At 55.5% G+C, this 26,698-nt stretch overlaps 11 protein-coding genes across 11 annotated transcripts; 5 read left to right on the top strand and 6 right to left on the bottom strand.

Moving 5' to 3' along the window:
- Positions 1 to 59: 59 nt before the first annotated feature.
- On the bottom strand, positions 60 to 2,122 carry L969DRAFT_85192 (uncharacterized protein). Its single transcript, XM_014714542.1, has 3 exons — positions 947 to 2,122; positions 888 to 896; positions 60 to 838 (listed from the first exon to the last, which is right to left on the bottom strand). The coding sequence occupies exons 1-3, from the start codon at positions 2,018 to 2,020 to the stop codon at positions 188 to 190; spliced, it is 1,734 nt and encodes a 577-aa protein (XP_014570028.1). The 5' UTR covers positions 2,021 to 2,122; the 3' UTR covers positions 60 to 187.
- A 45-nt stretch (positions 2,123 to 2,167) lies between these two features.
- On the top strand, positions 2,168 to 4,797 carry L969DRAFT_45142 (uncharacterized protein; the record flags this gene model as incomplete). The annotated part of the gene is made up of 3 exons (XM_014714541.1): positions 2,168 to 2,690; positions 2,745 to 3,524; positions 3,575 to 4,797. 3 exons carry the CDS (start codon positions 2,168 to 2,170, stop codon positions 4,795 to 4,797), a joined length of 2,526 nt encoding a protein of 841 aa, XP_014570027.1.
- Positions 4,798 to 4,917: 120 nt separating this feature from the next.
- Positions 4,918 to 5,632, bottom strand: L969DRAFT_92648 (uncharacterized protein; the record flags this gene model as incomplete). The annotated part of the gene is made up of 5 exons (XM_014714540.1): positions 4,918 to 4,985; positions 5,036 to 5,063; positions 5,112 to 5,460; positions 5,509 to 5,526; positions 5,583 to 5,632. 5 exons carry the CDS (start codon positions 5,630 to 5,632, stop codon positions 4,918 to 4,920), a joined length of 513 nt encoding a protein of 170 aa, XP_014570026.1.
- A 29-nt stretch (positions 5,633 to 5,661) lies between these two features.
- L969DRAFT_70952 (uncharacterized protein) lies at positions 5,662 to 9,481 on the top strand. Its single transcript, XM_014714539.1, has 2 exons — positions 5,662 to 7,731; positions 7,778 to 9,481. The coding sequence occupies exons 1-2, from the start codon at positions 5,911 to 5,913 to the stop codon at positions 9,377 to 9,379; spliced, it is 3,423 nt and encodes a 1,140-aa protein (XP_014570025.1). The 5' UTR covers positions 5,662 to 5,910; the 3' UTR covers positions 9,380 to 9,481.
- A 113-nt stretch (positions 9,482 to 9,594) lies between these two features.
- On the bottom strand, positions 9,595 to 10,957 carry L969DRAFT_15435 (uncharacterized protein; the record flags this gene model as incomplete). Its single annotated transcript, XM_014714213.1, has 2 exons — positions 9,595 to 9,705; positions 9,755 to 10,957. 2 exons carry the CDS (start codon positions 10,955 to 10,957, stop codon positions 9,595 to 9,597), a joined length of 1,314 nt encoding a protein of 437 aa, XP_014569699.1.
- Positions 10,958 to 11,028: 71 nt separating this feature from the next.
- Positions 11,029 to 11,791, top strand: L969DRAFT_92645 (uncharacterized protein; the record flags this gene model as incomplete). Its single annotated transcript, XM_014714538.1, has 6 exons — positions 11,029 to 11,084; positions 11,150 to 11,239; positions 11,290 to 11,447; positions 11,505 to 11,540; positions 11,588 to 11,623; positions 11,679 to 11,791. 6 exons carry the CDS (start codon positions 11,029 to 11,031, stop codon positions 11,789 to 11,791), a joined length of 489 nt encoding a protein of 162 aa, XP_014570024.1.
- A 43-nt stretch (positions 11,792 to 11,834) lies between these two features.
- On the bottom strand, positions 11,835 to 14,657 carry L969DRAFT_92644 (uncharacterized protein; the record flags this gene model as incomplete). Its single annotated transcript, XM_014714537.1, has 12 exons — positions 11,835 to 12,077; positions 12,128 to 12,344; positions 12,395 to 12,636; positions 12,692 to 12,812; positions 12,866 to 13,044; positions 13,099 to 13,196; positions 13,317 to 13,523; positions 13,576 to 13,656; positions 13,706 to 14,119; positions 14,172 to 14,443; positions 14,496 to 14,551; positions 14,601 to 14,657. 12 exons carry the CDS (start codon positions 14,655 to 14,657, stop codon positions 11,835 to 11,837), a joined length of 2,187 nt encoding a protein of 728 aa, XP_014570023.1.
- A 59-nt stretch (positions 14,658 to 14,716) lies between these two features.
- On the top strand, positions 14,717 to 15,658 carry L969DRAFT_70942 (uncharacterized protein; the record flags this gene model as incomplete). Its single annotated transcript, XM_014714536.1, has 6 exons — positions 14,717 to 14,761; positions 14,822 to 14,978; positions 15,033 to 15,180; positions 15,237 to 15,264; positions 15,320 to 15,385; positions 15,434 to 15,658. The coding sequence occupies exons 1-6, from the start codon at positions 14,756 to 14,758 to the stop codon at positions 15,656 to 15,658; spliced, it is 630 nt and encodes a 209-aa protein (XP_014570022.1). The 5' UTR covers positions 14,717 to 14,755.
- Positions 15,659 to 15,939: 281 nt separating this feature from the next.
- Positions 15,940 to 18,946, bottom strand: L969DRAFT_15430 (uncharacterized protein; the record flags this gene model as incomplete). The annotated part of the gene is made up of 3 exons (XM_014714212.1): positions 15,940 to 16,872; positions 16,923 to 17,038; positions 17,095 to 18,946. The coding sequence occupies 3 exons, from the start codon at positions 18,944 to 18,946 to the stop codon at positions 15,940 to 15,942; spliced, it is 2,901 nt and encodes a 966-aa protein (XP_014569698.1).
- Positions 18,947 to 20,168: 1,222 nt separating this feature from the next.
- On the top strand, positions 20,169 to 21,476 carry L969DRAFT_92641 (uncharacterized protein; the record flags this gene model as incomplete). The annotated part of the gene is made up of 5 exons (XM_014714535.1): positions 20,169 to 20,226; positions 20,285 to 20,315; positions 20,364 to 20,435; positions 20,486 to 21,286; positions 21,383 to 21,476. 5 exons carry the CDS (start codon positions 20,169 to 20,171, stop codon positions 21,474 to 21,476), a joined length of 1,056 nt encoding a protein of 351 aa, XP_014570021.1.
- A 7-nt stretch (positions 21,477 to 21,483) lies between these two features.
- On the bottom strand, positions 21,484 to 26,693 carry L969DRAFT_92640 (uncharacterized protein; the record flags this gene model as incomplete). Its single annotated transcript, XM_014714534.1, has 17 exons — positions 21,484 to 21,592; positions 21,643 to 21,953; positions 22,005 to 22,096; positions 22,147 to 23,648; positions 23,700 to 24,021; positions 24,072 to 24,538; positions 24,583 to 24,762; positions 24,889 to 25,032; positions 25,092 to 25,155; positions 25,205 to 25,417; positions 25,464 to 25,639; positions 25,690 to 26,085; positions 26,137 to 26,170; positions 26,217 to 26,232; positions 26,283 to 26,350; positions 26,405 to 26,453; positions 26,601 to 26,693. 17 exons carry the CDS (start codon positions 26,691 to 26,693, stop codon positions 21,484 to 21,486), a joined length of 4,236 nt encoding a protein of 1,411 aa, XP_014570020.1.
- Positions 26,694 to 26,698: the final 5 nt, after the last annotated feature.

Here is a 26,698-nt window from a genome sequence, read left to right as displayed (position 1 = left end):
CCGTACATCCGGGATGTCGCACATGTCACGTCACGACCTTGACTGGGTCAGACGGCTAAGAGAGGCGCACGCTTGATGCATTCGTGATTCGTTCGTACATGTGTCAGTAGTCATACAAACATTCTATGGCTAGTGCTAGCTTGCTTATCGATAGCGATACAGTCTGTCAATGCCGTCTTGCTGCCTTCTATGCTGCGTCTGCTGAGGCGGCTTTCGTATTCCGTCTTGCTTCTAGTGCTGCGAAAGACAGGACCTCTTGCTCTGCAATCTCGCGTGCAAATGGACTGCGTTTGCGTATTGTCGGTCCATAATAAGTGAAGACGACGGGGATGAGTGCCATGAAAGTGGCGAAGAAGGCGAGGATGGACGTTGCCCAGTGTGTGTTGACATTGTCGTAGAATGCGCCGCCTACGAGCGACATGATGGCCACCAGTGACTCTCGTAGGAGTGACTGGGCGGAGATGGCGCTTGCTGCATAGTAGCCGTACGAGTCTGTTGTGTAGTCGCTAATGGCGATGAAGAGGATATGACTCGATATGCCAAAGAGTGCCAGACCGATCGTGGACACGATCCAGGGAATCGATTCGAAAGATGTCCAAGCGTAGATCCAGAGAGCGATGGGGAAGATGACGCCTGCGGGTATGGACCAGTAGAGCTTGGCTTCGACGGGCGCGCGACCACCATGATTCCGAGCAGACCGGTTATAGGCATAGAGCTGCAGAGGATAGCAAGACAGCCCTATGAGCATGCCGATAAAGACGGCCACGAGTAAGACGTTGACGTTCGTCTCGTTGAAGCCATAGACTGCAAAGACGACGACGATCGAGTCGAAATTGAGCTGATCTGCAAGTCAGCTCATCGCAAAGAACCATGCCCGGGGCACTCACATAGATGATCTGCAAGGACGTCAGCGTGATCACGCAGAAAGTAGAACGCAAAGACGGACAGCATAATTGAGGCCATCCCAGATGGCAAGATAGAACACGATAGGCTCAGTGAAGAGCATTCGTGTGGGCCGGTATAAGGTCTCGACGAGGACTGACTGCAAGTCGCGCGGCCGCTCATCTTGCTCTGCGTAATAAGGACCGCTCGTGGGATGATCGATAGGCAGCGTCTTGCTAATCTTTCGAATGAGCGTGGGCCCAAGCCGCGTGTCTACTGGCTCCTCCTGCTCTGTCGTTTCTGATGCCGCGCTCTTGTCGCCTCGGAGGTTGCGCTGCTTTGCCCACTGCTTGTTGAGACGCGCTGCTCGTCGATGGAGCAAGACGCCCGAACGCGTCTCGGGTACGAAGAGGATGAACGGTACCAGGAGGACTGCGCCTATGATCAGTGACAGCCAGAATATCCATCGCCAGCCCAAGCGTGGGTTGGCGGCGATATAGGCCCCCATGAGCGGCGCGAGCACGATGATCTCGGCAGTGAGAGCCCAGAAATTGAGCAGCCAGCCGAGCTGATGGAAGTCGTCGGGCGATTCAGATGCAGAGAACATGTCTGGCAGATTGCCAAGCGCGTTGAAGATGGGGCTCGCGAAGAAGCCGGCGATGAAGCGTACGGACGTCATTGTGCCGATGTTCTGTGCGAGTGCGCAAGGTATGAGCATGGCGTACGACAAGAGGATGCAGACGGTGAAGATGCGCTTCTTGCCGTAATCCTCGACGATGGGGGTGAGGACGACGGGACCGATAGCGAAGCCGAACAAGTAGCTCATCTGGCCCAGTCTGGCTACCAATGGCGACACAGACAGATCTCGAGCTATGCCTGGCACGGCAGCTGCATAGATCGCTGACAGATTGGTGACGCTCCACATCTGCAGCAGGATGATGGCGCATATGGTCCACTTGCGCCGTGTAGGGAAGTGAAAGGGACATTCTGGATCGCCGTGTTCAAACTCGACGAGGATGCGTCCGTCTGTCCTGCTCGAGTCCTTGAGCGTGAGTGCCGGACTCTGCTCGAGGCTCTCCGTGCGATTGGTCGATGCCACGCTCTGCGGCCGTGAAGCTGTCGTCGATTGCGCTGTCATCTCTGCCTACCGATCACTGTCTGAAGATGTGCCAGTGCGATCATCCATGCGATCGACTGGTCAGACAAAGTCAGGCTGACACTGTTCCGAGCAGAATTTGGATGACGCCAAAAAATAATAAAAGAGAAGAGGCGACGAACGACGGTGATGGGCAAGCCAGCGTGGACGAAGCGCACGACCCAGCTGCCTGCTGTCCTGCGAGAAGAACTAGAAGCATCGGGCAAGCTAGCGCCCCGATCTGGACCCGGTGCACCAGGTAGCGCAGCTCACAGGAAGGCGCAAAGGAAAGCGAAACGACATGCATCGAAGCAAGCTGCACCTCGTCCGAAGGCCCCTCAACAGCTGCAGTCTTATGAGCCTCGTGAAGACGCACCCGTGCTCGAGCAGCAGGTGGGCCCTAGTAGCGCATCAAGCGCAAAGGCAAGAGGAAAGAGGAAAGCGTTGGACACAGACACACCGCTCGAGCGTCTCCTACAGTCTGTCTCCAATGGAGATGACCGTCCCGAAGGTGCCTCAAGTAGCTCCCGGTCTGGTGGCAAGAGCAAGCGATTGAAAGCGAGCAACTCTCTCGAGAAACAAGAAGAAGCAGAAATCGCATGGCTCGAAGCGGCGCTGGGTCGCGGCAGATCGTCTCAGGCAGAAGCAGAGTTCCAAGAAGACGGACTCGATGGTACGTTGTAGGCACGCACCACAATTTCGCGCGAGCTCATGTCCCCATGGATAGACTTGTTGGGCGATTTAGACGCCCTTGAGGAGCGCCTCGATGCTGATGAGGACGAAAGCCCAGATGACGCAAGCGATGACGAGAACGAGCTGACGGACGCTACGGATGATGAGGATGAGGAGATCGAGGTTGGCGAAGATCTGCTTGAGATGGGTAGTCAGGACGAGAGCGAGCCTGCGCAGGAGCATCTCATCCCGCGAGCCGCAGCACTCGGAGAGACCGACACGCCACAACCAAGCACATCAGCCTACGTCCCGCCCGCGCTACGCCGAGCACAGCTCCCTCAATCCGTTGCAAAGCCATTGCCCGACCAGCCAGTGGACCCACGTCTGCGGCGCATCCTTCTCGGCCAGCTGAACAGATTGTCCGCCTCGAATTTTGCCAGCATTCTCACTGCCATCGAATCGCTCTACGCATCCCATCCTCGTGCCATTCTGACTTCTGCCCTCATCGAGACCCTGCTGGGCATGATCACATCGGGTGGAGAAAGTCTCGGCGAACTCGCCGTGTTGTGCTGGGCTGCACTTGTCTCTGCACTCAATAAGCGAATGGGTCAAGAAGTGGGCGCCGGCTTCATTGCAAAGTCTGTCGAAACGCTCGATGCTCACTCGTCCGAGTCAGATGCAGCAGGGAAGACGAGGCTCAATATGGCTACCTTCGTTTCGCATCTCTACAACTTTCGTGTGCTTGCTTGTCCGCTCATTTACGATCTCATTCGGGAATCTATCGATTCTGGCCTGACCGAGGGTGACGTCGAAGTCCTGCTGCGTATCATCAGAGGTATGTCGTCCTATCGCTACGACTACCGAGAGCTGATCAGACTTGGACAGTGAGCGGTCAGCAGCTGCGCACGGATGACCCGACTGCTCTGAAGACGATCATCCAGCTCGTCAATGATAAGCTCAAGAGCGTTCCGACAGCCAGTATGACATCCCGCACCAAGTTCATGATCGAGACGCTCTCGAACCTAAAGAACAATCGTCTCAAGTCATCCACAGCAGGCAATCCGATCTTGGCAGAATCAGAGACTTCTCTTCGCAAGCTCGTAGCGAGTCTGTCGAGCACGAGAGCGGGTGCATCCAGTGATCCCTTTCGGTTCTCCTTGCGAGATCTGCGAGAAAGCGATACCAAGGGCAAATGGTGGCTGTCTGGTGCTGGCTGGAAGGGCGACCAAGTGACGGACACACCTGCTCCCTCAGCGCCGACGGTCGGACCGGTCGCGAGCAATGGTCAGAATGCGACATTGCTCAAGCTTGCAAAGCGACAAGGCATGAACACCGATGTACGGCGAAGCATCTTCATCGTCTTGATGAGCAGCCAGGACTACATTGACGCAGCCGACGGTTTGGCCGACTTGCGCTTGACGGAAGTGCAGCAGCGCGAGACTATCCGTGTGTTGTTGCATTGCGCCGGGCAAGAGCGTCGCTTCAATCCGTATTACGCTCTCGTCATGGCAAAGCTACTCAGCATCGAATCACCGGCAGCTCAGTCTTATCGCATCACGCTGCAATACTGTCTCTGGGACTTTCTCCGAGAGCTCGGCGAGAGCGACGTAGGTGGCGCAGACATCATCAAAGCACACAGCGTGAGCTCGAGCTCGGTTGAGCCTCAGAGAATGAGCAACCTTGCCCGGTCATATGCATGGTGGATTGCAAAATCTGGCCTGGGACTGCAATTGCTCAAGCCTTTGACGATACAGCTCATCCGACCCCAAACAATTGCATTCTTGCAGCAGCTTCTCGTCTACACGTGCCTATCGACGCAGTCAAGCAGTCCGCTGCTGATCAAGTCGAGTTTCTCGCCCGTCAAGAATGTCGAAGCACTCGAAAAGATCTTTGGCAGGACGAGCAAGACGCCAGGTCTAGCGGACAAGCTCATGTACTTCTTCGACAAGCACCTGAAGAGTCGTAAGGCGATCGAAACGGCGCTCGCCTCGAGCTCTGCCAGCGATGTCGAACTCGCACTATGGTCGCTCAAAGCAGCCAAGCTGGTATTGGAACGCTCTGGTACTAGCATAGACGACGATGAACCGATCGTGGAGGAGTTCGATTAAGGCTCGCGCTTGCGTCTGAATGCAATCGTGACAATCGTCGAACCCGTCTGCCCGCCGAAGCTGAAAGTTGGCCGCTTGACTTCTGAATGATACTCGAAAGGTTTGCCTGCGCCTGTGAATCTACTGAGCAGCTCGTCTTTCGTCCAGTTGCACGACGTGAGCAGAAAGATGCCATCTGGTCTGACGAGCTTGCCAATACAGACTGGGAAAAGCTGGGCAGGTGTCATTTCTGCCTCACTTGGCGCCAATGAGATCGCGTCGAATGTCTGCGCAGCTTTGAGCCCAAGTCAGGAGTGCCTCGGCGAACGACGCACGCCTTTGTCGAGAGCAAGATCGTATGATTCGGCGCTCGCGGATGTTTGTTCGAAGATGTCGACGACTTTCCAGGTGATGCCTGCAATGCCGCGTTGAGTTGCGATAGCGCGCGAGAGCTCAATGGAAGCTGGCGCATAGTCGACCCCTGTCATCAGGCTGGTGTCATAGTCGCCTTCTTGGGCCAGACTGAACAGCAGGTGACCGTTGCCGCAGCCGAGATCGAGTACCTTTGGCTTCTTTTCGGGCGGTACATGTTCTTGAGCCCATTCGACCATGTCTGACGCTGCGTCGAGTCCGAACCAGCATTCTCCCTCGTCACCGGCCGCTCTGTAATTGTCTACCTCTCGACTGCGCTCAACTTAGCGCAAAACTAGGTAGAGCATCTGTCCTGCGCACGCATAAACCTCATCCCAGCTGGCGTACTGCAGCTATCAGCGACAGCGAGACTGTGCTGATCTATCTGCGCCTACTGAGACTTTGTGCCTAGCTTTGACGGCTCTGGCACCACTTCGAGCGTCATCGTCGTCACGCTCGTCGCGCACTTTGACGCGATGAATCTGTCCGTGTGGCCGTGTGGAAGCGAGAAGTGGTCGAGCCTCGAGGCAGGGACGAGCACCGCAACGATCACGAGGATACCTGGGGTCTGCTTGGCTCGCAAACCCTCCGCGCCAGACGAACGGCTCGAGGGCAAGGGGCTGACTCGCTCGTGCTGACACTGCGCGTCAGAACGAGACAAAGGGACGAGCAACTCGACGATACGCATCGACATGAGACTCTGACACAGCATCGTCGTAAGTCATGACGGTCTCACAGGCGATCCCTGTTGCAGCCTCGGCCGGAATCGAGGAGGTAATCAGCGCCTCACCGTCGATCAGCGCGCTTGAAGATCCAGTTGCTTTGACGGACGGTCACACGAGCTCTGCTACCACACGCACACGATGGCTCGATCTCGTCACGCTCTATGGCTCGTCTGAGGCTGCGCTGGATGCACTCATCAGATCTCACGATACGCTGCCAGCAAGCGCGAGTGCCGAGACGCTCTTGCCGCAGCCTACTGCTGAGTCAAGAGACTTGCTCGACGATGCGCCTGCTACCACCACGAATGCTGCCAGTACGCCATCAATCACTGCTGACACAGAGCCGAAGCGTCTCCTGGCAGAGAATACAAAGCTATGGCAACTCGTTTCGACGCTCAAGAGAGAACGCGACGCGCTCGCTCGACAAGTCAAACGGAACAGGCAACCTTCCGGCGCTCTCGCCAACGGTTGTAATCATGATGGATCTGATAGCGAGCTGGCGCCCGTCGTACCCGCAAAGTCATCTTCCGGGGCCGATCATCTGAAGCCCGAAACGGTCACGCCGAGTCAAAAGATTGCTGTCGCCATCACTAAAGCTAGGACACGCATCGCGCAGCTTGAGGCAATCGTAAGACGTGCCGGTCTTCCCCTGCCCGGCGAATCAGAGGTCATGGATTTGCGAGCGCCGACGGCGCTGCAGACAGCACCTCATTCGGAGCCCAAACCCGCAACGACGAGCGAGGGATTACCTGTGCCTGCGCAGACTACCGACGACAGTGCCAGCCAGACGAGTCATACCGAGTCCGTGGCGCCGTCAGAGATGGTCGCTACGGAATCGGCTCATACACATGACGTCACGTCTCCGACGAGCTCGGGCGAGCAGATCACGCCTCAAGTTCCACCTCACACGCAGCCTCCTGTCGGGCTGCGCAAATCTTCCACGAAACGTGACCCGTCATCCCAGCAGGCTCTTCCTCCTCCGCCCATGCGTACCGTCACCCGACCTGTCTCTCGCGTCGAGCCAAAGCAAGCCAAGCATGCTCTGCCTTCTCTCCCCGTCTCGAGCCATTATCCGACGTCGAGTCTGAGGTTACCAGGCGAAGTGAGCTCAGAGGCTTCAGAAAGCGCGCCAACACCGCAGCTGCAAGTTGCAACGGATCCTTTGCTCATCGAGCACTCGGACCAGCCCCGCAGATCGCCACGGCAAACAGCGAGCACTCACAGCCACGCAAAGCCGGCCGAAGATGCGCCTCGGAGTCCTGTGCCAGTCGTGGAGCAGGCAGCCAGTCAGTCACATTTCACGCCCGCTTTGCTGCCTTTCACCACCGTTGCCGTCAAGCGATCTCATGTTCGGACTGGCGATCGTGGCAAACAAGTCATCTGCTTCATCATTGGCGTCACGCTCGATATTCCGAGTGATAGAGACACCGGCGGGCTCGGTGGGACCTCTTCCTGGGCTGTTGAGAAAAGCTATCAAGATCTGGTCAATCTCGAGAGTCAGCTCAAGTCAAAGCTGGTCCGGTCAATGGTCCGCAGACTTGCGCCGTTTCCGGATAAGGCCCTTTTCAAAGATAACGCGCCTGGCAAGATAGATCAGCGCCGACAAGACATCGAGCTATTCCTGAGAAGCGCCATCGCCTTGCCGAACGAGCTGCTCACCGAGCTCTGCTATTTCCTCGCGACCAATGTCTACAGCGACAATATGATGCCTGTCAGCAATGCAGCTTCGAAGACTGGCTACCTTACCAAGCGAGGGCGGCTCAATGGCTGGCGCACACGGTACTATGTGTTGCATGGCTCGAATCTAGACTATTATGAGTCTGTGGGTGCATCACAATGCTCCTCAAGCCTAGCTGACATACTTGCAGCAACACGGCGCTCATTTAGGCACCATCGAGATCAGAGGCGCACAGATAGGCCGACAGCAAGCATCACGTGAGCAGATTGCCAACCCAGAAGCATACCGACATGCTTTTCTTGTGCGAGAGGCAAGAGAGCGTAATGGCGTTAGAGAAGAGCTGGACCATGTTCTCTGCGCGTTTGACGATGCTGAGCGCGACGAATGGGTCGGCGTGCTCGCGTCATGGATCACTGGTGGCTTTGTCGAAGACCCAGACATGCCATCGGCGAGCGATCGCACACAGCAGTCTGGCGATCCGACCGCGCGGCAGCAAACGCCGAAGGTCCGGTCGTTTAAACTCAGCGCGCCAGACACGCCGCCACCGCAGCGAGCCAGCAAGACCAAATCCACAAGTAGCTCCGGTAGACCACGAACTGCCACGAATCCAGTTGGGGATGACAATGACAAGACTCGAAGCAAAGGCTTCAGACGCTTCGTAGGCAACAATCTGAGTACCTCGGGCTCGCTACCGTCGCGATTGAACGACGTTGCGAGCGAGCATCAAAGCTTGTCTAGTCAGACAAGATCCGAAGAGCTGCATTCGCCAATTGCTGGTTCGATACCGCTATACAATCGTACCAATGAGTCTGAAGTACGTTCGGTAGCGGATAAGCGAAATACAACAATCTCTGGTCCTACGAACGCCGCTATCATCACTGGCGCTTTCAAGACACCCGCGATGCCGGAAGATCGGCGGTCCAAAGGCAAGACTTCCTTCTGGAATTTCGCCAGTAGAACGGAGCGGAAAGATTCCGTGACGGCCATGCCCTGCGAGCTCATCAATCGGCCCGTTTTTGGTGTGCCTCTCGAAGCAGCCATCGAGGTTGCTCGAATACGAGAAGGCTTCGAACTGCCAGCGGTGGTCTATCGCTGTGTTGAGTATCTCGAAGCCCGCGAGGCAGTCAAAGAAGAAGGCATCTATAGGCTCAGTGGCAGCTCAGCGGTGATCAAAGCGCTCAAGGAACGCTTCGACACCGAAGGCGATATCAATCTGCTCAGCGAAGTGACGTACCACGATCCTCATGCCGTCGCTGGCCTGCTCAAGAGCTATCTTAGAGAGCTGCCGAGTCATGTCCTGACACGCGAAAGGCATCGAGCCTTTCTCGAGATTGCCGATATACCCGATCGTGCAACCAAGGTCAACGCGCTGGGCGCACTGATCTCGCAGCTGCCCATGCCAAATTATACCCTGCTTCGCTTCATGGCGGCGCATCTCATCCATGTAGTACAGAACGAGCCACTCAACAAGATGTCGCTGCGAAACATTGGCATCGTCTTCTCGCCAACGCTAGCGATTCCGGGGACGCTCTTCAATCTCTTCCTGGTCGAGTTTGATCTCGTCTTTGCGCTCAAAGGGGACGTGCCGACCCCGGCTATGCTCGAATCGGTCACGAACCCCGTGGACCCCGAGTCACCGCTTTTGCCACGCTCGTCGCAGTCTAGCGATGCTGCACAGACCAAACGCAACAATCGCAACTCACAACTATACCACGAAGTCGGAGCGCCGCAACTACTGGAGTCTCGAGAACGTGCAATCCAGGGTAGGTTATCTGCTGGTGCTCGCAGATAGCGCTAACCTTTGTGTCTGCAGAAAGCGAAGAAGTATACGCCAGTGTAGAGAGCCCGAAGCCTGGCCTAGTGGCTTTCCCATCGACCGAGTCTGGTGATCGCGCGGCGGAGAAGAGTCGCAGTTTGTGACGACCGAAAATGTACAAAGTCAGAAGAAAGCGCCTCTGTGCCTCGGGCGGTCTGTTGTTCTGTACTGTCTGTGATCACGAGTCAAAGTTACTCAGTGCATCCGTCTGTATGTCTCTGTGTGCCCCATTCGGCGTGCCACGCTTGCAAGAGCAGTCGCTCGTTGAGCGCAATCTGGAATGCGTGATGGGTGATCTGGGCCTATTGCGCTAATCAGTCTCGCACAAGGCGCAAACCAAGCTCGACTCACCTCTGGCAAGGCTAGCAGCTGCTCAACAGACAGTCCGCCGTTGTGCATACTGGCCAAGCGCGCCTGGTAGACCTTGTCACAGATCGAAGCCAGGCGCCCTGGCTCACGACTCAGGAGTGAAAGATCTTGGGAGCTCGTCTGATCAGCCGTCTGTGCGTGACAGGCCAGGAGCAGCCAGAGACTGGCTGACATTCGCGCATCGCTATCGAGAAAGAGCGCACTCGTGTCTTCGTCATGTACGAGATCCAGTCCAGCAACGGCGGACTGGATCTCTGCCGTCTGTACTGATCGCCAGAGCGCCAAAGCTCGGCTTGACGAGGCCTCATCGGGAAGTAGGTTTCGCGGCGTTGGCCATGTCACACGATCGTGAGGGTTTATATCCAGCGTGAAGCCATAGCCGACGTAAAGCTGGGCATTGCTCAATCGGGGTGCATACGAATTGAAGATCTCTTGACCCGCTGCAATAGGTGACGTTGCAATCATATCCACCGTGTCGGTCGCATGATCTTGCGAGATCACGTCCGGGTCAGTAGGCAGCTCGTCATGCTCGCATTCGAACAGAGCGCCGCATTGGAGACAAACGATGTGATCGCTTTGCATGACGACTTGCGATTCTGCGCTGTGGTTGAAGACGTCTGCCATGGGCACCATTGCGAGACCGTGGTACTGATCAATGTGGAAAGCACGCGAAGCGACGAGACTGTAGGCACGCCTGAAGAGCTTGCAGGTTGGCCGAATCGTCAGGGACGCGTCTCGGAGGATGGGCAGGATCTGGTCTCGAAAGAGTGTATCGAGCTGTTCGAGCGATAGGCTGCGCTCGTGCAGATGATGCTCAACATCTGTTCCTTGCGACCATTCATTTGGCTCAAAAGTCGCCAGCGGTACGGCATCTTTTGGCATGCTTTGCAAATAGCCATGGAAGCGTGACTGTTCTGCCATGCATTGTTCGTGGAGGAGATGCAAGGCTAAGGTGACAGCTGCCTGATGACTTTCAGAGCTTTGCTCGAGCTTGACCGGCGTAGAGGACAGAGAGCTAGTACGGCGAGAGAGTACGCACGATTTAGGGATCGTCACGAGGATGTCATGGAGAGCGATGGCGTGAGATGCAAAGACGGTCAGACCTGTCTCGTCTGATCTGAGAGCGAGTCGGTCATCGACCTTGACGCCTGCTGTTCTCAGCCAGGCCAGCAATTCACCGCTCATCCATGGCCTCGGCCTTGGATCTCGACAAGCTCGCGCTCTGCTCGTCCACTCGAGATCTGTGCAAAGGGGGAATGTCTGTGCCCGCAGATTTCGATCCAGAGAATGCTGGCAACGCTCCTGAGATAGAGTGAGCTCGCAAGCCTTCTTGAGCCCCGTCTGCAGCCTGCTCATCGAGATGTCACTCTCTGACAGAAAGCAGTTTGCCGTCAAAGTGATTGAGCAGGCTCAGACGCACCACAAGCTCATCACGACCATCCCGCCTTCGTCGCTCAAGCTCACAAAGTACGCTCGCTCCTGGTCATGGCCGAAGGGCAAGCTGAACGGTGAAGCAGGCACGATGACGAGCTGTACGAGATGTTCAAAGAATTGTTCCCAGAGAATTTTGAGAACGACCTCGCACTCGTCAAGGTCATCGACGAGGACCGCATGAAGAACAAGGACAGCAAGACGAGATGGCAGAAATACTCGAAAGCGTTTGAAAAGACTGTCGGCAAGTCTTTCTTCCACGGCACTGGGCGCGACGACGGTGACTGACCGAGGGCTACAGAGGATTTCTCATCCGGCTGTCTGCTCCGTCTGAACTGCAAGTCATGCTTTCTCTCTCATGACGCTCGGCTAACGCTTGCGCAGCTGAAGAAGACTATACAGAGTCAAACGCAATCTTTGGTCTGCTTTGCTCTTGAGTCCTACACGCGACAAGAGAACTGACATGCACTTGCAGCCGTCCGGATCCAATTCCTGGCCTACGAGATCACTCGTAACCGACACGGACTGAACAACAAGATGTACGAGGATGAACAGAAGCAAAGCAGCACTTCGAAAGCGACTGCATAGAGCATTACAAGCAACACCTCGCAAACGCATTGTAGCATCTTCATCAATCTCTGTTGTCTTCGTTCGATGCTAGCTTCAGAGCTCGATCAGGGTAGCGAACATTGACGCGCTCGACGAGATGAGGATCGTGCACGCAGTCTGAGCCTATCTGATTGCCGAGGGTGAGCCAGCCGGGGCGAAAGTTGTGCTTGCGACCGAAGAGCTCGATCTTTCTGCCGCTGGGTGCCATACGCTCGATGATCTCGTATATCTCGTCCGGCTTGCGCGATGTCTCTCTCATCTCACTCTGTGCCTGCGATGAGTGTGCTTCTCAGACTATATCTGCCCTTGTCTCACCACGATGACGTCGCAGTCGACGCCTCGATGGGTCCACGAGAGCAGCGCGTCCTGCTCGTCTCGCGTTGGCTTTCTTCTGCCCCAGCTTTTGGGTCGTTTGTAGGCGACGATGCAATGTTCCTTACTGTGGTTGAGCCAGTGTCCCGTTCTGCCCGTCCTGATCAATCGCTGAAGCTGATTCGTCTTGACCCAGACGATCTCATCAACTCTCTCGTACCTGTCTGCCGATCAGTGCGCGGATCTGGCGCACACTGGACGACTACTCACGCCCAAGACTTCAGACATTCCCTGCCCAACTCGAGCGCCCGCCCGGTGACCCACAAGAACATCAGGCCGCCATCGTCTTGCAGAGATCCGATCGACATGGACTTCATCTCGTCGTCCGTCATCGTGCCGTAGGGCAAGTCCATGCGGATATCCCAGGGCGCGTCAGCCATGACGACCGAGAATTTGCCGAGCACGGTAAGATCGAGCGTGCGCAAGTCGCAGTCGATCCACTGTGCTGGCATCTGCCCCACCCAAAGCATAAGAGACTGTCCTGCTTGTGAGCTTGTCATGACTTGCTAGAGGCCTCAGACGCGAAGGCGGCAAGCGCAGTCCAGTGAGCGCGTCAGATGTGCTGCTCTCTGACTGCGCAAAGGGCTTTGTGTTGGCAGTCGGCTCCTCCAGGTCGTAGTGTAGGTACCTTCTCGTGCGCTGACATGAGCTTGCATGGATCGGATTGGAGAGGGCACACACCGGCATGAGTTGGGATGGTGACATGTCGACAAATAGGAGCATGCGCCCAAGCTGAGGTCGGTCTGCGGTCGTCGAATGAGCTGAAAGTGTACCTTTGAGCAGGAACGAAGATGTCGAGAGCATGCCGGTCGTGTTGTGTGTTCGCAGAGCTCAAGCAAGGGCACAGATTCGTCTCTGAACTGATGATGTCATATTGTCAGCGCATGAGCCTGCTGAGCACTATTCGGGCGCACCGACTGTTGCAGTAGGATCTGGCCGGAAGTACGCTTGCTGAGCAGAGACTCTAGGCTCGTCTCTGCCCTGCGCTTCTTGTCCATCATCTGGCTCAGCGCTCAAACGCGATAGCAGTCGCGATCGCGCTCAATACTCCTCACGCCCGTCCCCACGACTCCGTATGCCATACAACAATGTACTCATTTCTTCTTGAAGAAGTTCTGCAATTTTGACTGACCAGTCGCAAGGGGCTTGGGGGGAGCAGCGGTCGGCTTAGGTGGTGGCCAATTTCTCTTGACGGCCGGTTTTGTTTCCTGTATACTGCTCGCGGGCTGGGAGCTCTTGGGGGTGATGGACGTGTTGGAAGGCGATTTGGAGATCGCTTTGTGCTCGGGCTCTTCGTCCTCCGAGTAGGATTCTTCGACATCCTCCATACCCGTTGTCTCTGCAAGACTAGTTGATCAGGAACAGGCATAAAGGTGTACGAGCCAGCCTACTCCATACGCCCTTTTCGTTCTTGACCCTGACCGGCTTCTGCACGGTCCTTGTCTTCCGCACCTTCTTCTTCGGCGATGCGTCTGCTCGCTGCTCTGAGTGATCATTTCAACTGAAAGATATCGCGCCTACGCTGGGAGGAAGAGAGTCCCATCTCGTCGTCAAAGTCGATACCATCCAATATATCAGCAGGCTGTTTCGCTTCGACGTGCTTGTCCTTGAGCTTCTCCGTTTTGATCGGTATATCGGGTTTGCTCGACTTGCTTTCCCCAACAGCGCTCGTCTTTGCCACTTTCTTGACGGGCTGATTCGCCGCTGCATCTTCCATGGGACGTTTGGGTACAGGCTGGGCCATACCGCGATGGGGATTCCAGATCAAGCCAAGCGTCTGACCATCTCCTGAATTTGCCCATGATTTGGCGCAAGCTCGGTCAGTCCTGATGAGGACGGCTGTGCTCGTGGTGAGCACGGATGGATCCGGTACAGCTGCAGGCGAGAGGCTGTAGATATGGTACGACGACAGATTCTCAAATCGTTTCTTCGCCTCTGCTGACCGTGTTCAGCATGTGTACAGAAACACTTGGACAGATTGCTGTACCTTGTAGCTCGTCGTGCGAAACGAGGATGGCCGCACGGCGCGTGATTCGCTCTGGCTGGCGCTTGGCTTCGAGTAGCAATTCGAGCGGCGCAACATTGACCTGAGAGGTCTGACTCCCTTGCCCTCCATTGACTGCAGGTTTGGAATCGGTCTCCTCAGTCATGGGCTCGTCTTGCGCGATGGAGGCCGGGCTGAGTTGGCCAGCGAGGAAATAAGTGGCTACGAGTGGTCGCGACGTGCTTGCTGCTTGCTCATGCAGCGCGAACAAGATCCTGCTCCTGGCCATGAGCTTCGACGAGCCAATGACATGAGCCAAAAGCGAACTTCTTGGCGTCATTGACGTGAACATTGCAGAGCCTGCTGACGCCTCGATAGGTGATCTGCTTGCAGCATCAGACTGGCTCGAGGACAGATTGCATGGTCGCGAACCGGGAGCTTCTCGATGAGGAGTCTATGTCGCAATATGCTGAGCTGATCGGCCGACATGAGAGGTCAGCAAAGGTCGTCAACGACTGCGATTCACTCGACGAGACGCGCTCAGTCGAGCTCCAGATAGCTCCTGGATCAACGACCTCCCATCGATCATGCCGGCAAGTGCAGCGCAAGTCCAGTCAGCCTGTCAGCTGACCTTGTTGCGCACATTCGTACAGATCAATTACATCCTGCTCGTGTCCAGGCAGGGCAAAGTCCGACTCGCCAAATGGTTCACGACGATCTCTCCAAAGGCAAAGACAAAGATTGTCAAGGATGTCACCCAGCTCGTCCTCGCTCGGCGGACTAGGATGGCCAACTTCATTGAGCACAAAGGTACGCTCACTCGACTGATCTTGCGCACTCGACGGGCTCATGGCGAGGTGATAGATACCAAAGTGGTGTATAGGCGGTATGCCTCGCTCTTCTTTGTCACGGGTATCGGCGCAAACGACAATGAACTGGCGACGCTCGAGATCATTCATCGCTATGTCGAAGTGCTAGACCGCTATTTTGGCAACGTCTGCGAGCTCGACCTGTGAGTCTCCCACGCGGTAGTAGACGCGTGTTCAGCCTGACGTGCAAGGCCCGCAGGATCTTCAACTTTCAAAAGGCATATGCAGTAAGTGGACGTGCCATTCAGCTACTGATACAGCTGATATCTAAGCTCACGTCAGATCCTCGACGAGCTGATCATTGCCGGCGAGATGGAGGAATCCTCGAAAAAGTCGGTCCTGCGCGCTGTAGCGCAGGCCGACTCTCTCGAAGAAGCGGAGAACAACGAGAGCTAGCCTGCATTGCCCGAGCAAAACGCCATATTGCTCCTCTCAACTGTCGCAGAATCGGGAAAGAGATGCTCACATGACAATGGATGCGTCTCCACGAGCCAGCAACGCCTGCATGCGATCATCGCAGTGTACATACCTGCCTTCTCAGCAAGCATGTTGTATGACCGTCGAATCATTGTATCACGTGCAGTCGCCCATTGGCAGCATTCGGCTATCAGTACATCGTAGCCAGCATGACGACGGGTGAGCGCTAGTCAGCCTCCAACGAGCATGCTTATTATGCACCGACTAGTGCTCGAACTCAGCATGTGGGACTCGGCCAGCGATTTGATGGACTGTCGAAATGCAAGCGACCGAGGCTGTTCTTGACGTCTTGACAGGGCACGCCTACTCACACGACTAATGACTCTGCGGAGCATGCAAGAGCATGCCAAGAGATTGTTGGGTCGCATGGACCGTGTCATAGAAGTAGCGCTCGCGAGATGATGCATACATGGCCCATCACATAACTACTCTTCCTCTCGCGCACGCTTGCGGGCCTTCTCCTTTGCTCTCTTGTCCTTGCTCTTGAAGAGCTTATGCCGGCTGTCGGCCGACTCCTTGGCTAGCGCCTTATTCTTGGAGCGAGCTTGTTCCATGTAGCTCATCGACTGAGCACCGGACAAGGCCGTCAGGCTGCCCATCACTCGCTTGACTACAGCTCCGCCCTTTGCGGGTTGCTTGAAATCTTTCGAGGTCACCGTACCGGGTAGATCGCCCTCTGTGAAACCAATGTCTGTGCCAAGTTCGGCTTCGCTCTCATTGGCAAGCAAGACAGATTGCAGCAATTCGATCTGCTCGCTCTTGCTCTTGTAGACAAGATCCTCCATGTCTTCGATGCCCTTGAGCTGCGTGATGACCTTGAACGCGTAGCCTTGATCGATGAGAAATTGCTGTCGCTTAGTGGAGTAATACATCTCTTCGCAGTCACGCGTCACGAGTGAGTAGAAGAACGCATTGAAGCCAGTGTCGTTTCGTCTTTTAGCTCGTAGGATACGGCCTAACCGCTGAGCCTCTTGTCGTCGCGAGCCAAAGTGAGATGAGATCTGGATTAGGCACGTCGCCTCGGGCAAGTCGATCGATGTATCGCCTACCTTGGATAAGAAGATAGTGTTGACGAGGGGATTGGCTTGAAAGTGAGCAAGAATGCGCATGCGCTCGACCTGCGGCGTCCCGCCATGGATATACGCCTTTTGCAGCTTCTTCGCGTAGGCCTCGAGCGCGAAAACGTTGTCCGAGAAGACGATGATCTTGTCACCCCGATCTTCGTGATACTTGATGAGGAACTGACAAGCTTGGAACTTGTTGGGGTTCATGCAGTAGAGCAGCATTCGCTTGCGAGTTTTCTCACGCAGATACTCGCGATAGAATTCTGGCGTCATGTTGCACCATACTTCCGCGCACTGTCATCTCGTGTAAGCAAAGGCGACCAGCGCGTGCAGAGGAAACTGACCTGAACGGTAGCGATGTGGCCCTTTTGCGCGAGATCCATCCAATTAGCTTCGTATAGCTTCGGGCCGATGAGGAAGTTGAGATCGTCGATCTTGTCGTCTTCTCGCACCAGCGTAGCTGAGGATCAAGCCCTATTCAGCCTGTCACCTCACGAACCTGTATGAGAAGCTCACCAGTGAGACCAAGCTTTGCATGGGCTTTAATCGTCGTGACCACTCGTCTGAACATATTGGCAGGCACAACGTGTACCTCATCGAGCAAGATGAAGCCCCATTCGCGCGAGGTGAGAAAGTCCATCATCTTTTGGGCATCATGAGAGCGTTTCTGTCGATTGGCTACCATCGAATAGGTCGAGACCACGATACCAGATGCCCCTGCGAATTTCTCCTTGTGATCTGCCGTAAAGACGGAGATCTGTCGCTCTTGGATGTTGGACCACATGAGGAATTGTTGTCGCCATTGCATGACGCTGACGCCGCTCGTGCACAGAACCAGGACGGATTTCTTGATTGTACAGGCGGCAGTGATGCCGACGAGCGTCTTGCCCGCACCACACGGCAAGACAATAATGCCCGATCGTGCTCTTCCGTTTCCGAACATTTTTGAGAGACTCTTTTCCTGATATGACCGAATCCTTGTAGTGGGCTTGAGATCGATCTCGAGATTAGCGTTGACAGTATCATTTCGAAAGTCATATTCTTCTAGCATAGGATATTCTAGCTCGTTGCATCGTCGTTTGACGGTCTCTACACTACTTTCGGCAATTTCGAAGGCATGTACGTCGTCGTCATCATCTAGCTCATCGGCTTTGTCAAGTCCAACGATGGAAGTGAAGAAGTCGACTTCGTCGGGCTGCCGCCGCTCCGCTTGACCCTCGGTAAGAGTCTGGCCGTCTGCAGTCCTACTCGTTGTTCCGTGATCTGTGATACCGGGAATGACGAGATCCCCGCGCGTGGGTGCCCTTTCTGTATCGAACCGCTCGTCGTCGTGCTCCCTTATACGCGTCTTGCCTATGACATCATCGCGCAGAAGCATACGTAGAGTATCCGGATGGCCAGATTCGACGTAATACTTGTTACGTTTGAGCACGAGCTTGACTTTGCCGTAAGATACTGTACAATCACGAATGAATTTGATAATCTCGTTAGGCACAGGCACTTTTGACAGCCTGGCGAGCACCTCGATGATATCCTCTGTCTCCAGACCGACGGAGACCGCCGCGTAGAGTGAGTAAGGTGTCAGTTTGTATTCGTGTATGTGCGCGGGCCGCGAGACGGGTTCCGCGATGGCTACCAGAAAGTCCTGCGCTTGTGAGGCTAGCGCATGGAACGCTTCCAGTATGATCGCGCCCGAAGATGGCGAGACGTAGAGTGGCCTGAAGGCATGGTCTGGCTTGAGTGGCAGCCAAGTAAAGTCGGTATGAGGAAATATCTCAGAAATGAAATCGTCCCCCTCGGTCTCTCCTGCATTTTGATGAAATCGCTTGCGACCGGCACCGATAGCTATCTGATGAGGTGCATCGCCGTCATCCTGCTCTGTAGCGAGTGACTTGTCGCTCGATGTAAGACCAATGCGAGCTTGAGCAGGTACCGTCGCTGGTTTCGCTCTGGCCTTGCCCTTGCCGTTCGTCGCTCGCTTAGCAGCTCGTGCTTGTCGCTGAGCTGCCGAGCGTACCCTAGACTGGGCGCCTCTGTCCTCATAATCGCTCTGTTCAGAGTACTCGTCCGAGTCTGAGCCATCGGATCGGTAGGCGAGATCAAGATCAGGCTCTTCATCGTCGTCCAGCCCGTCCTCGCCGGCAAGGACGGTGTCATGGCTATGGCGGCTGTGTGCACTAGTGCCGTTCGTGCCAGTGGGCGCTGTTTCATTGAGCTTGAAGGTCAATTTGGATGGTCCGGCAAGCGGCGTAGCTTGTTGCGACGGGCTGCCTGCTCGCGAGCTGGGCGCACTATCAGATGGTGTAGCTACGCTCACTGCACCTCCTGCGCCAAATCTAAGCTTCAGCTTCTTCGCTGGGCCGGCCATGCGTCTTTGGAGCGCCGAAGCCCAGCCAGCTCAATGACGGCCACGGCACGCGACTCAGCTGTCAGCTCAATGTCGATGACTCATGATCAGATTGCATATGTGCGTGCACGTGCAATGCGACAGATACTAGGATCGCACGCCCTAATGCGACGAGCACGCGGAAGTGAAGCGTTCGTGACTGAGCTCGCACATCTTCGTCAGCAGTGACGCGGATGTAGCCCTAGGACAGAATAATCTTTGACGGCATCAGGCGCCCAGGTGGCTGCGCATAGATGGCAGATTCGCGTGAAGTGACAGAATGACGTGACAATGATGGCCAGGGCAGGCGAAGTGGGTAGCACTCCTCTGCGGTCTGAGCACATGTGGTTGCTAGACATGTTTGTCGTGGCCGATGAGCTGCTGAAAGCCTCGGTCAGCTCTACGCAAAGCTGAATCGCACTGTGGGACAGCTGTTGGGGATCGATGCGTCCGACGAATCGAGACCGGGTGACTCCAAAGCATGCAGACTGCGCGGGGCACGGCAAAACGCAGACCGCGGCCGCAGTCAATAGATGGAGAACTGTTGACCGCAATGTAGATCAATCTCCGCATGAGGCAACATAGATTTGTTAGTCTGCGAAGGGTCAACAAAGTATGCGATCTCAAGAACGTGAGCGAGCACGGAGCATGGCAGATCTGGAAGCGTGCTTGCTGGTCCGAGCAACCCGGCGGAATTGCCAATCCAGTCCTATCTCTTTGCGGCTGAAGAGGCCAAGAACCTGACCCTGTCAACCTGCCAGGCGCTCATAGCGTCGTCGAGTGGGGCTCAGAGGTCCCAAAGGAAGTTTACACAGGCATATATGAGCCAGGGTCCTGTTCGTCGATAGACAGTTGACTTCGACCAAGGTGCAATGACACGATCTTGACTGATCGACGAGCTCGCACGATCGACAGCTCCCGGCCGAGCCAGGTGGCACGCTATCGGATTCCCGTGGAAATTCCTTAACATCCATATCTCTCCACGAACGAGCTGATTAAAGTCGTAGAAACAGTCTGTAATCGTCTGACAAGGGTCAGACCAAGGTATTCGATGATGAGCGACGATCTCGTTTGTCGAGACAGCGCACGCGAGTTGGGAGAAGGCGACCGGCGTCTTTTCTGCCTATATACTTTCATGACAACACGGCACCCTCGGTAACACCGGAGAGGGTGGCCTCTTGTTCATCCGGCTTATGATGTTCTGATGCGCACGAACCGTGAAGCTGCGATGCTGGATAAGAAACGGACACGAATCTCATTGGGTCCGTGGCTCTTTGCGTCGACTGTCGAGTGCGACTGACAAGATATGGCTTGCTGTAGCATGTTTGCGATGCCGCCAACGCAAGATAAGGTGAGCTGTGTCGTGCACAGTCTCGGACAGTCTTTGATGACAAAACAGATGCGATGGAGCCGAAATCTGCGAGCATTGCCGGTTAGCAGGCGTCGAATGCGAGCATGTCAAAGTCACAAGGCCAGTCTTCTCTTTCGAGTCCATCGAGCGGCAGCTCATACCCACTGCAGAGAGCAAAATGCAGAAGCGCGAGCACGCAAGGAGCGCGCCAAAGCCAGAAAACAGATCAGTGACTCCCCGAATCGTCCCAGTCTAGCCAGAGCTTCGACTACCAACAATGCATCGGCCAAAATAGAGGCGACGAGTGGCTCCGCCCTCAAGCGCGCAAAGTCGTTCTCGCCAGTCCGCGCAGACCATCTGCAAGCACAGCCAGTGCCAAACGGGCTCACCCTGCCGCATCCCCGGTCACCTGTCGTCTCATCGACGACGCCGCATTGGGCATGGTATCCAACCGATGCGAGCTCGTACGGTCATCAGCTCGTCCACCCGCCAGCTTCACTCGTTCCAAGAGACTACCACCCACCTTTACATCCACAAGCACAAGACCTCATTCATCCCACCCAGCCTCATCTCGACGCGCTCATGCGTTATGGCCTTGCCTACAGCCAAGACGATGCCCACCTCCCACTTCATCCCGCGCAAGGACTGTATCCTGTACTGCCGAATCTGTCGCCTGCTGCCTTCACTCATCGCACTCAGTCCAATTCGACTTCAACTTCATCTTCTCTTCAGCACCATGACGAGTCACTGCTGACTTCTGCGACTACCTCACCGATGGAGCAAGCAAAGAGCATCTCTGCCTCGCCTGCTGGCTACTTCCATCATCCCCTCGAGCCTCTAGATGCCGGTGATGACATCATTGGTCCGGCGCAAGCAATGATGTCGACGCTGGGTCATGAGCCGATCTACACGATCACCAATCCGTATCACCGCTACGTACCGCCGTCGCCCGCTCGTCAACACGCATCGTTGTACGATCACTACCGATGACACGGCTATGGCGAATCTAGGTGACAGTCGTGTGGTAGCCTGTTCTTCGGCCTTTCGTTGGTGTCTGGGTCCTGTAGTCTGTCATGTTGTGGATCTCGAGAAATGCGTTGCAATGTCCGTGATTGTGGTACAAAGTTGCGAAACAGTATGAACAGCCTGTATCTGGCGTGATGGTCCTCTAGACGAGGACAAAGTGGTCGTCCTGCTCGAGAGCAGGCGAAGGCATCGGGCTTGGTATCAGACGGACGCCCAGTCCGATCGTCGCTGGTTGTGGCACAGCATCGAGTCTGCGAATGACGCGTCAACGCTGTACCAAAGCAAGTACTGGTGAACTCACTCCCACTGCTTGCGCAGGTTATTGAACACCGTCTTGAAGCTCGAATGCGCGCCTTTCTCCATGATCAGATTCAGCGTCGTCAGCGTGTCGTTGAACTGCTCGCCAGAGACTTGCACGCCAAATTCGCACCTGAATCGTACAGCTTTGAGAGTTGTGCTTGTCTGGCCCTCCTTGAGCGTCTCTGCTTTGCATCGGAAGATAAGTTGACCGTCTTCGACCACTCGCTTCACGCTGACGCCCATTGCAGCGAGAATCTTTTGGCATTCTGAGCGTGTCGCGCTGACGTCGCAAGCAGATTGAAGCGAGTACGTCTGAAGAAGACAAATGAGCGAACACCCAAGCATTCAAGACAAGTCACTGACGAGCTGCTTCGAGAATAGAGTGGTAAAGATATTACCAAAGACGTTGCTACGTCCTTGCCCGCCTGTTTGCGCTGCTGAGAACTCTGCCGATGCTGCAATGCGATGTTAATGGCGCTTGATGTATTCCACAGTGGACACTTACGTTGCTTGCGCTTCATCAGACGCGCGAGAGGGTCATATGCACGGGGTACGTCGGTGGATTGCTGACGGGAAAGACCGAGCGTGTTGCGCTTCGCACTTGAACCATTGGCTGATGACGGCATTGCACCGAGATTCTCCTTGTCATTCGAGCGCTGAGCCGGTGTATAAGGCACAGAGCCGACAGTGTGCGGCCGAGGTGCAGGACGAACAGGCGCCTGGCGGAACGGAGCTTGCAACGACGATCTTGTACGGACTTCGCCCGGCCGGTTCCACTGCGTGTTGGCGACCGAGACTGCATCTTCATCGATTGCGTCTGCGAACCGATGGTTTCCTTCTTCGAGCATCGTCATCGCAGGCGAAGGCGGAGGTGCGCTGCCATAGGACGGATAGATCACTGAGCCAGGACGAGAGCCTCCATCAGACGAGGGAGGATAGACCGACATCTGCTGAAGCTGATCGACGATATCATGGAAGAACTTCTGCATCGCCTCGTCCGCTGTCTCTGGAATCTGAATGGTCGACAACGGTCGTGGATTGAACTGCGATTGCTGACTGAGCGCAGGCGAAGGTGGCGGCAGCATAGAACCTTGAGGCGGCCTTGCCTGAGTGTTTGTGTCCACGTAGATACGAGGCACGCCTTCTGTTGACTGCTGTGAGACCGCAGCAGGTGCCGTAGGCAGAGGACGCGAAGCAACTGAGCTAGGCCGTGAGTTGGTAGATTGCGCGATAGGCGAAGGCAGAGGCGGCGCAGGTCGGGCGATGCGTTCGTCAGACTCCTCGGGAGCCGGTCGAGCAGATCTACGTTTCTTTGGCTGCTCGGGCACCTCGTTGTAGTTCTCCAGATTGCGTGCGCGATAGCGAGCCAGCAGGCTGTAGAAGACTTTCTCCCAATTGCGCTCTTTTGACACCAGTGCCTCGACGATGTCTTGAGCCGGTACACCGTGCCAGAGCGTTTGGAGGTTCTCAAAGATGTCTTGATCGATCTCCTCGGCAGATGCTACAGGATGGTCAACCTGATCGATAGGCGGCGGGTCAACAAGCGAGCTGCTTGGCGGAGGAGTACGGTTGAAGAATGGGTGAACGAGAATCTCTGCCATCGTGATGCGTTGGGCAGGATCGACTTGCAGCATACGACGGATGAGATTCTTAGCATCGTTGGGCAGCTCAGGTGGCATTGCGAAGCGCCCTAGCTTGACCTTGTTGAGCAAGGTGCGAATGTTTTCATCGTCAAATGGCAAGCGACCAGTGAGGAGAGCGAACAGGATGATGCCGCATGACCAGATATCCGATGACGAGCCATGATAGTTGAGTCCAGATACGATTTCGGGCGAAGCGTAATGAGGAGAGCCGCAAGAAGTCTCAAGGAGCTTGTCTGTGGTCTCCATTGCAGCCATGCCAAAGTCAGCGATCTTGATATTGCCTTCAGAGTCGAGCAGCAAGTTCTCTGGCTTGAGATCGCGGTGGCATATGTTGAAACGATGGCAATAATCGACCCCGAGTACGCTGCACGCACGCAGTCAGCAATGCGACCTAGCCAAGCTCGCGGACGCTCACATCTGTTGAAAGTATTTGAGCGCTTCGTCGTGATCGAGACGACCCTTTGCGACGAGGTATTCGAACAGCTCGCCACCAGAGACGTACTCCATGACCAGATAGAGATCGCCCGAGGTCTCCCAGACGTCATAGAGCTTCATGATGTTAGGGTGCTCAATGAGCTTCATGATGACAATCTCGCGTTCGATGCCGAGGACGAGCTTATCATTCTTTGCACCGGCTTGATGGATTGACATGCGGCTCGATAAGATTGCATGCTTGGGCACAATCTTGACGGCTGCCTTTTCGCCTGTGATGGAGTGCTTGACGAGTTTGACCCGGCCTGCTCAACATGTCAGTCAGAGAGCAGGACGAAAGAGCGAAGGGGCGGACCTGAGGACCCTTTGCCGATATCGCGACCGATCTTCCAAGGACCGACCATTTCTGGATCCTTCTTTGGCTGCTCGGATGAGCCAGTGATGCCTCGACCGGCGCCAGAGCGAGGTCTCGGCTTCTCCTGAGCAGACGACGGACGAGCATCGACAGCAGGACTGGGCTTCTTGCGGACTGTTGTCGCACTGCCATCGTGTGCTGGCCTGTTGCTAGCATGAGGCGTCAGGACTTGCTTGATCTCTTGGCGCTGTCGGACAGTGTTGTTGCCGGTCGGCGCAGTACGACGTCCAGCGGTCGTAGGAGCATCCGGCCTGATCGTAAAGGTGTCAGTCTCTCGTGGCATGCCTTGGTGAGGCTGCCCTGTCGTATAAGTCTTTGTTTGCTGACCCGGTGGAAAACAGGTGAACACTCGAGGGAGAGATGCGCCTCCTGTTGTTTGTGCTATTCGAGTATGGTGGCTAGTCCGTCTGTCCTGCCTTGATGGTCTATACGAGGTATACGAGTGATAGACGTTAGGTTGACGTAAGGAGCGGGTGTGTGTGAGCGAGCGAGCGAGGTAAACGAGTGTGAGTGGTCCGAGCTAGGACTATAGTGGGGCGTCAGAGCAGAGCTTGACTGTGCGAGTGAGATGGCCAGACGATCACTTTCCAGTGACTGTCGATCCGGCGATGCAAGTTCAACAATCTCCTGCCTTGGCGAAAACGAAGTAGAAATATGGTCAGGCGACGACGAAACAAGGCGACGATCACGTGACGACGCGTTCGAATGATGCGACAACATTTATTCGATGATCCTCTCGACTTTGACGGTCGTCAACGCGTCTGTGCAGTGTCTGCTCTTGATCTTTGGCTTGCTGCAATACTTCTGCGACTCTGTAGGATCAGGCCAACATGTGAGCTGAAGCCAGCTCGAAAGCAGCGCCGATCTTTCTGAGTGCAGCTCAATCAATACATCTGCCCACCTGCCGACCGTAAGGAACGATAAGCCTCTGGGGCAGACAGACTGTGTGATCTGGCATACCAATATGTCAGGCAGCAACGCTTCGCCTCCTTACTCCACGAGGTTTCCAAAGCGTTGTAGGGTGCTGAGCGACGAGTCAGCGCAGGCGCTCGTCACTGAGCGTGTGAGCCTACACTCTGGGCTCTGGAAGCTCATCCTGAGCACGACAGCATCAAAGGCCATTTCTTGATCGTCGGGCCGAGGTACGACCTTGTTGAGGTGTTGAAGTCCGGTCACTTCGACGACGGGCGGTTGTGTGATCTCCCATGGATCGCCGGCGATGATGACAAAGGCATGGCCTACTGTGACGAAGCTTCCTGCGTCGCCGCACATGCCAATGAGGTTGTCTGATCGTTGCTGAGCAGGACTAGCATAGGAGGCCTAACGGCGTACAGGTGAGCTTGAACGTCTTGAACACCTGCGGTGGACCTCTTCGCTCTACGGTCTGGACGTCGGACTTTGAACATACTGCGGTCGCGAGCAGTGCCAAGTAGCAAAGTCGCCAAATCATAGAGACCGAAAGCCTCGTCGGCGTGACGGCGTGACGACGGCGCTCGTCGTCACCACACCTGAGTGTCGCTTGTCTTACGTTCCAGGTCTCGGTGTGGAGCGTCATCACCTCTTGCCCCTAGCTTTGTCCATCATCTGTGTCAACGAGAGATATTCCTTTTCCTCCGTCGCTTTGGCGCCTTTGCTGGTACTTGCTTTGGCTGGCTTCGGTTTCTTAGACTTTGGCACCGTATCGCTATCGCTGCTATCGATACGCAGCGCCTTTGTCTTTGCCGTGCTCTTCTTGTTTGGCTTCGTCACTTCTGCAGTAGGTCTGACAGCTGTCGGGCGAGGGCGAGGCTTGGCAGCAGCAGATGCCGGCGGGTCAGCTGATCTAGAGGAGCCCATATTCGGCTTATCGATCGACCGCCGAACGGCCTCATCCTCGAGCAGCTGACAGAGTGCAGGATTCTTGTGCACTTTGAGCATGAGATCGCTGGGCTCGATGATGGTTCGTCCGGCATGTCTGCTGGCGAATTAGCTCGAGCTTCATTCATCGCAACGGAGGAGACTTTACTTGGCATTTGCCCATAGGTCTTGTCCGAGCTCCTCTGCGTATACATCAGCGAGTGAGACGATGCAGAGCGTTTTGCGCACCCGTTTGCTTGTAGATCTGTCGTGCAAGTCAGCTTACGATCAGGAAAGGCGCGCCTGAGGACTGACCACTTCTGCGAGCATGGCCAGGAAAGCCTCGCTTGCCGAGAAGCCATCCAAGCCCGTGCGTAACTCCTCTGCTGGGGCGAGGTCAATTCTGGATCGCGAGCAGCCATACTACGAGCGCGCACCCTCTTCCACGATTTTTGAAGTCGTGTACCATATCGCCGTCTTGAGTTGCTGGAAAGTATGCGCAGCATCAGCATTCGCACCAATCCATCGAGCCCGGTGGCCGGCGCGGACAGAGCTGGGCTGCTGTCAATGCGGGCAAGCTGAGATCGTCGAGCGTGGAGGAGGACAGGCTCTTAGGTAGGCGGCGGGGCTCACGTCTTTGCTCGGGGCCTGCAGCTCTTCCTTGCCGTCCTTTGAGCTGATCCTTCGCGGCTTGCTTGCACTTGCTTGCTTGCTGAGATTGACCATGGGAG

Source organism: Mixia osmundae, assembly GCF_000708205.1.
Source record: "Mixia osmundae IAM 14324 unplaced genomic scaffold scaffold_2, whole genome shotgun sequence".
Taxonomy (NCBI): domain Eukaryota; kingdom Fungi; phylum Basidiomycota; class Mixiomycetes; order Mixiales; family Mixiaceae; genus Mixia; species Mixia osmundae.
The sequence above is the reverse complement of the archived record's forward strand: the minus strand, read 5'-3'. Positions and strand labels throughout refer to the sequence as shown.

Coding starts and splice junctions, on each gene's coding strand:
- L969DRAFT_70952 (XM_014714539.1), top strand. CDS start 5,911: ATGACGGTCTCACAGGCGATCCCTGTTGCAGCCTCGGCCGGAATCGAG. Junction 7,732..7,777: donor ATCTAGACTATTATGAGTCT/GTGGGTGCATCA, acceptor ACATACTTGCAG/CAACACGGCGCTCATTTAGG.
- L969DRAFT_85192 (XM_014714542.1), bottom strand. CDS start 2,020: ATGACAGCGCAATCGACGACAGCTTCACGGCCGCAGAGCGTGGCATCG.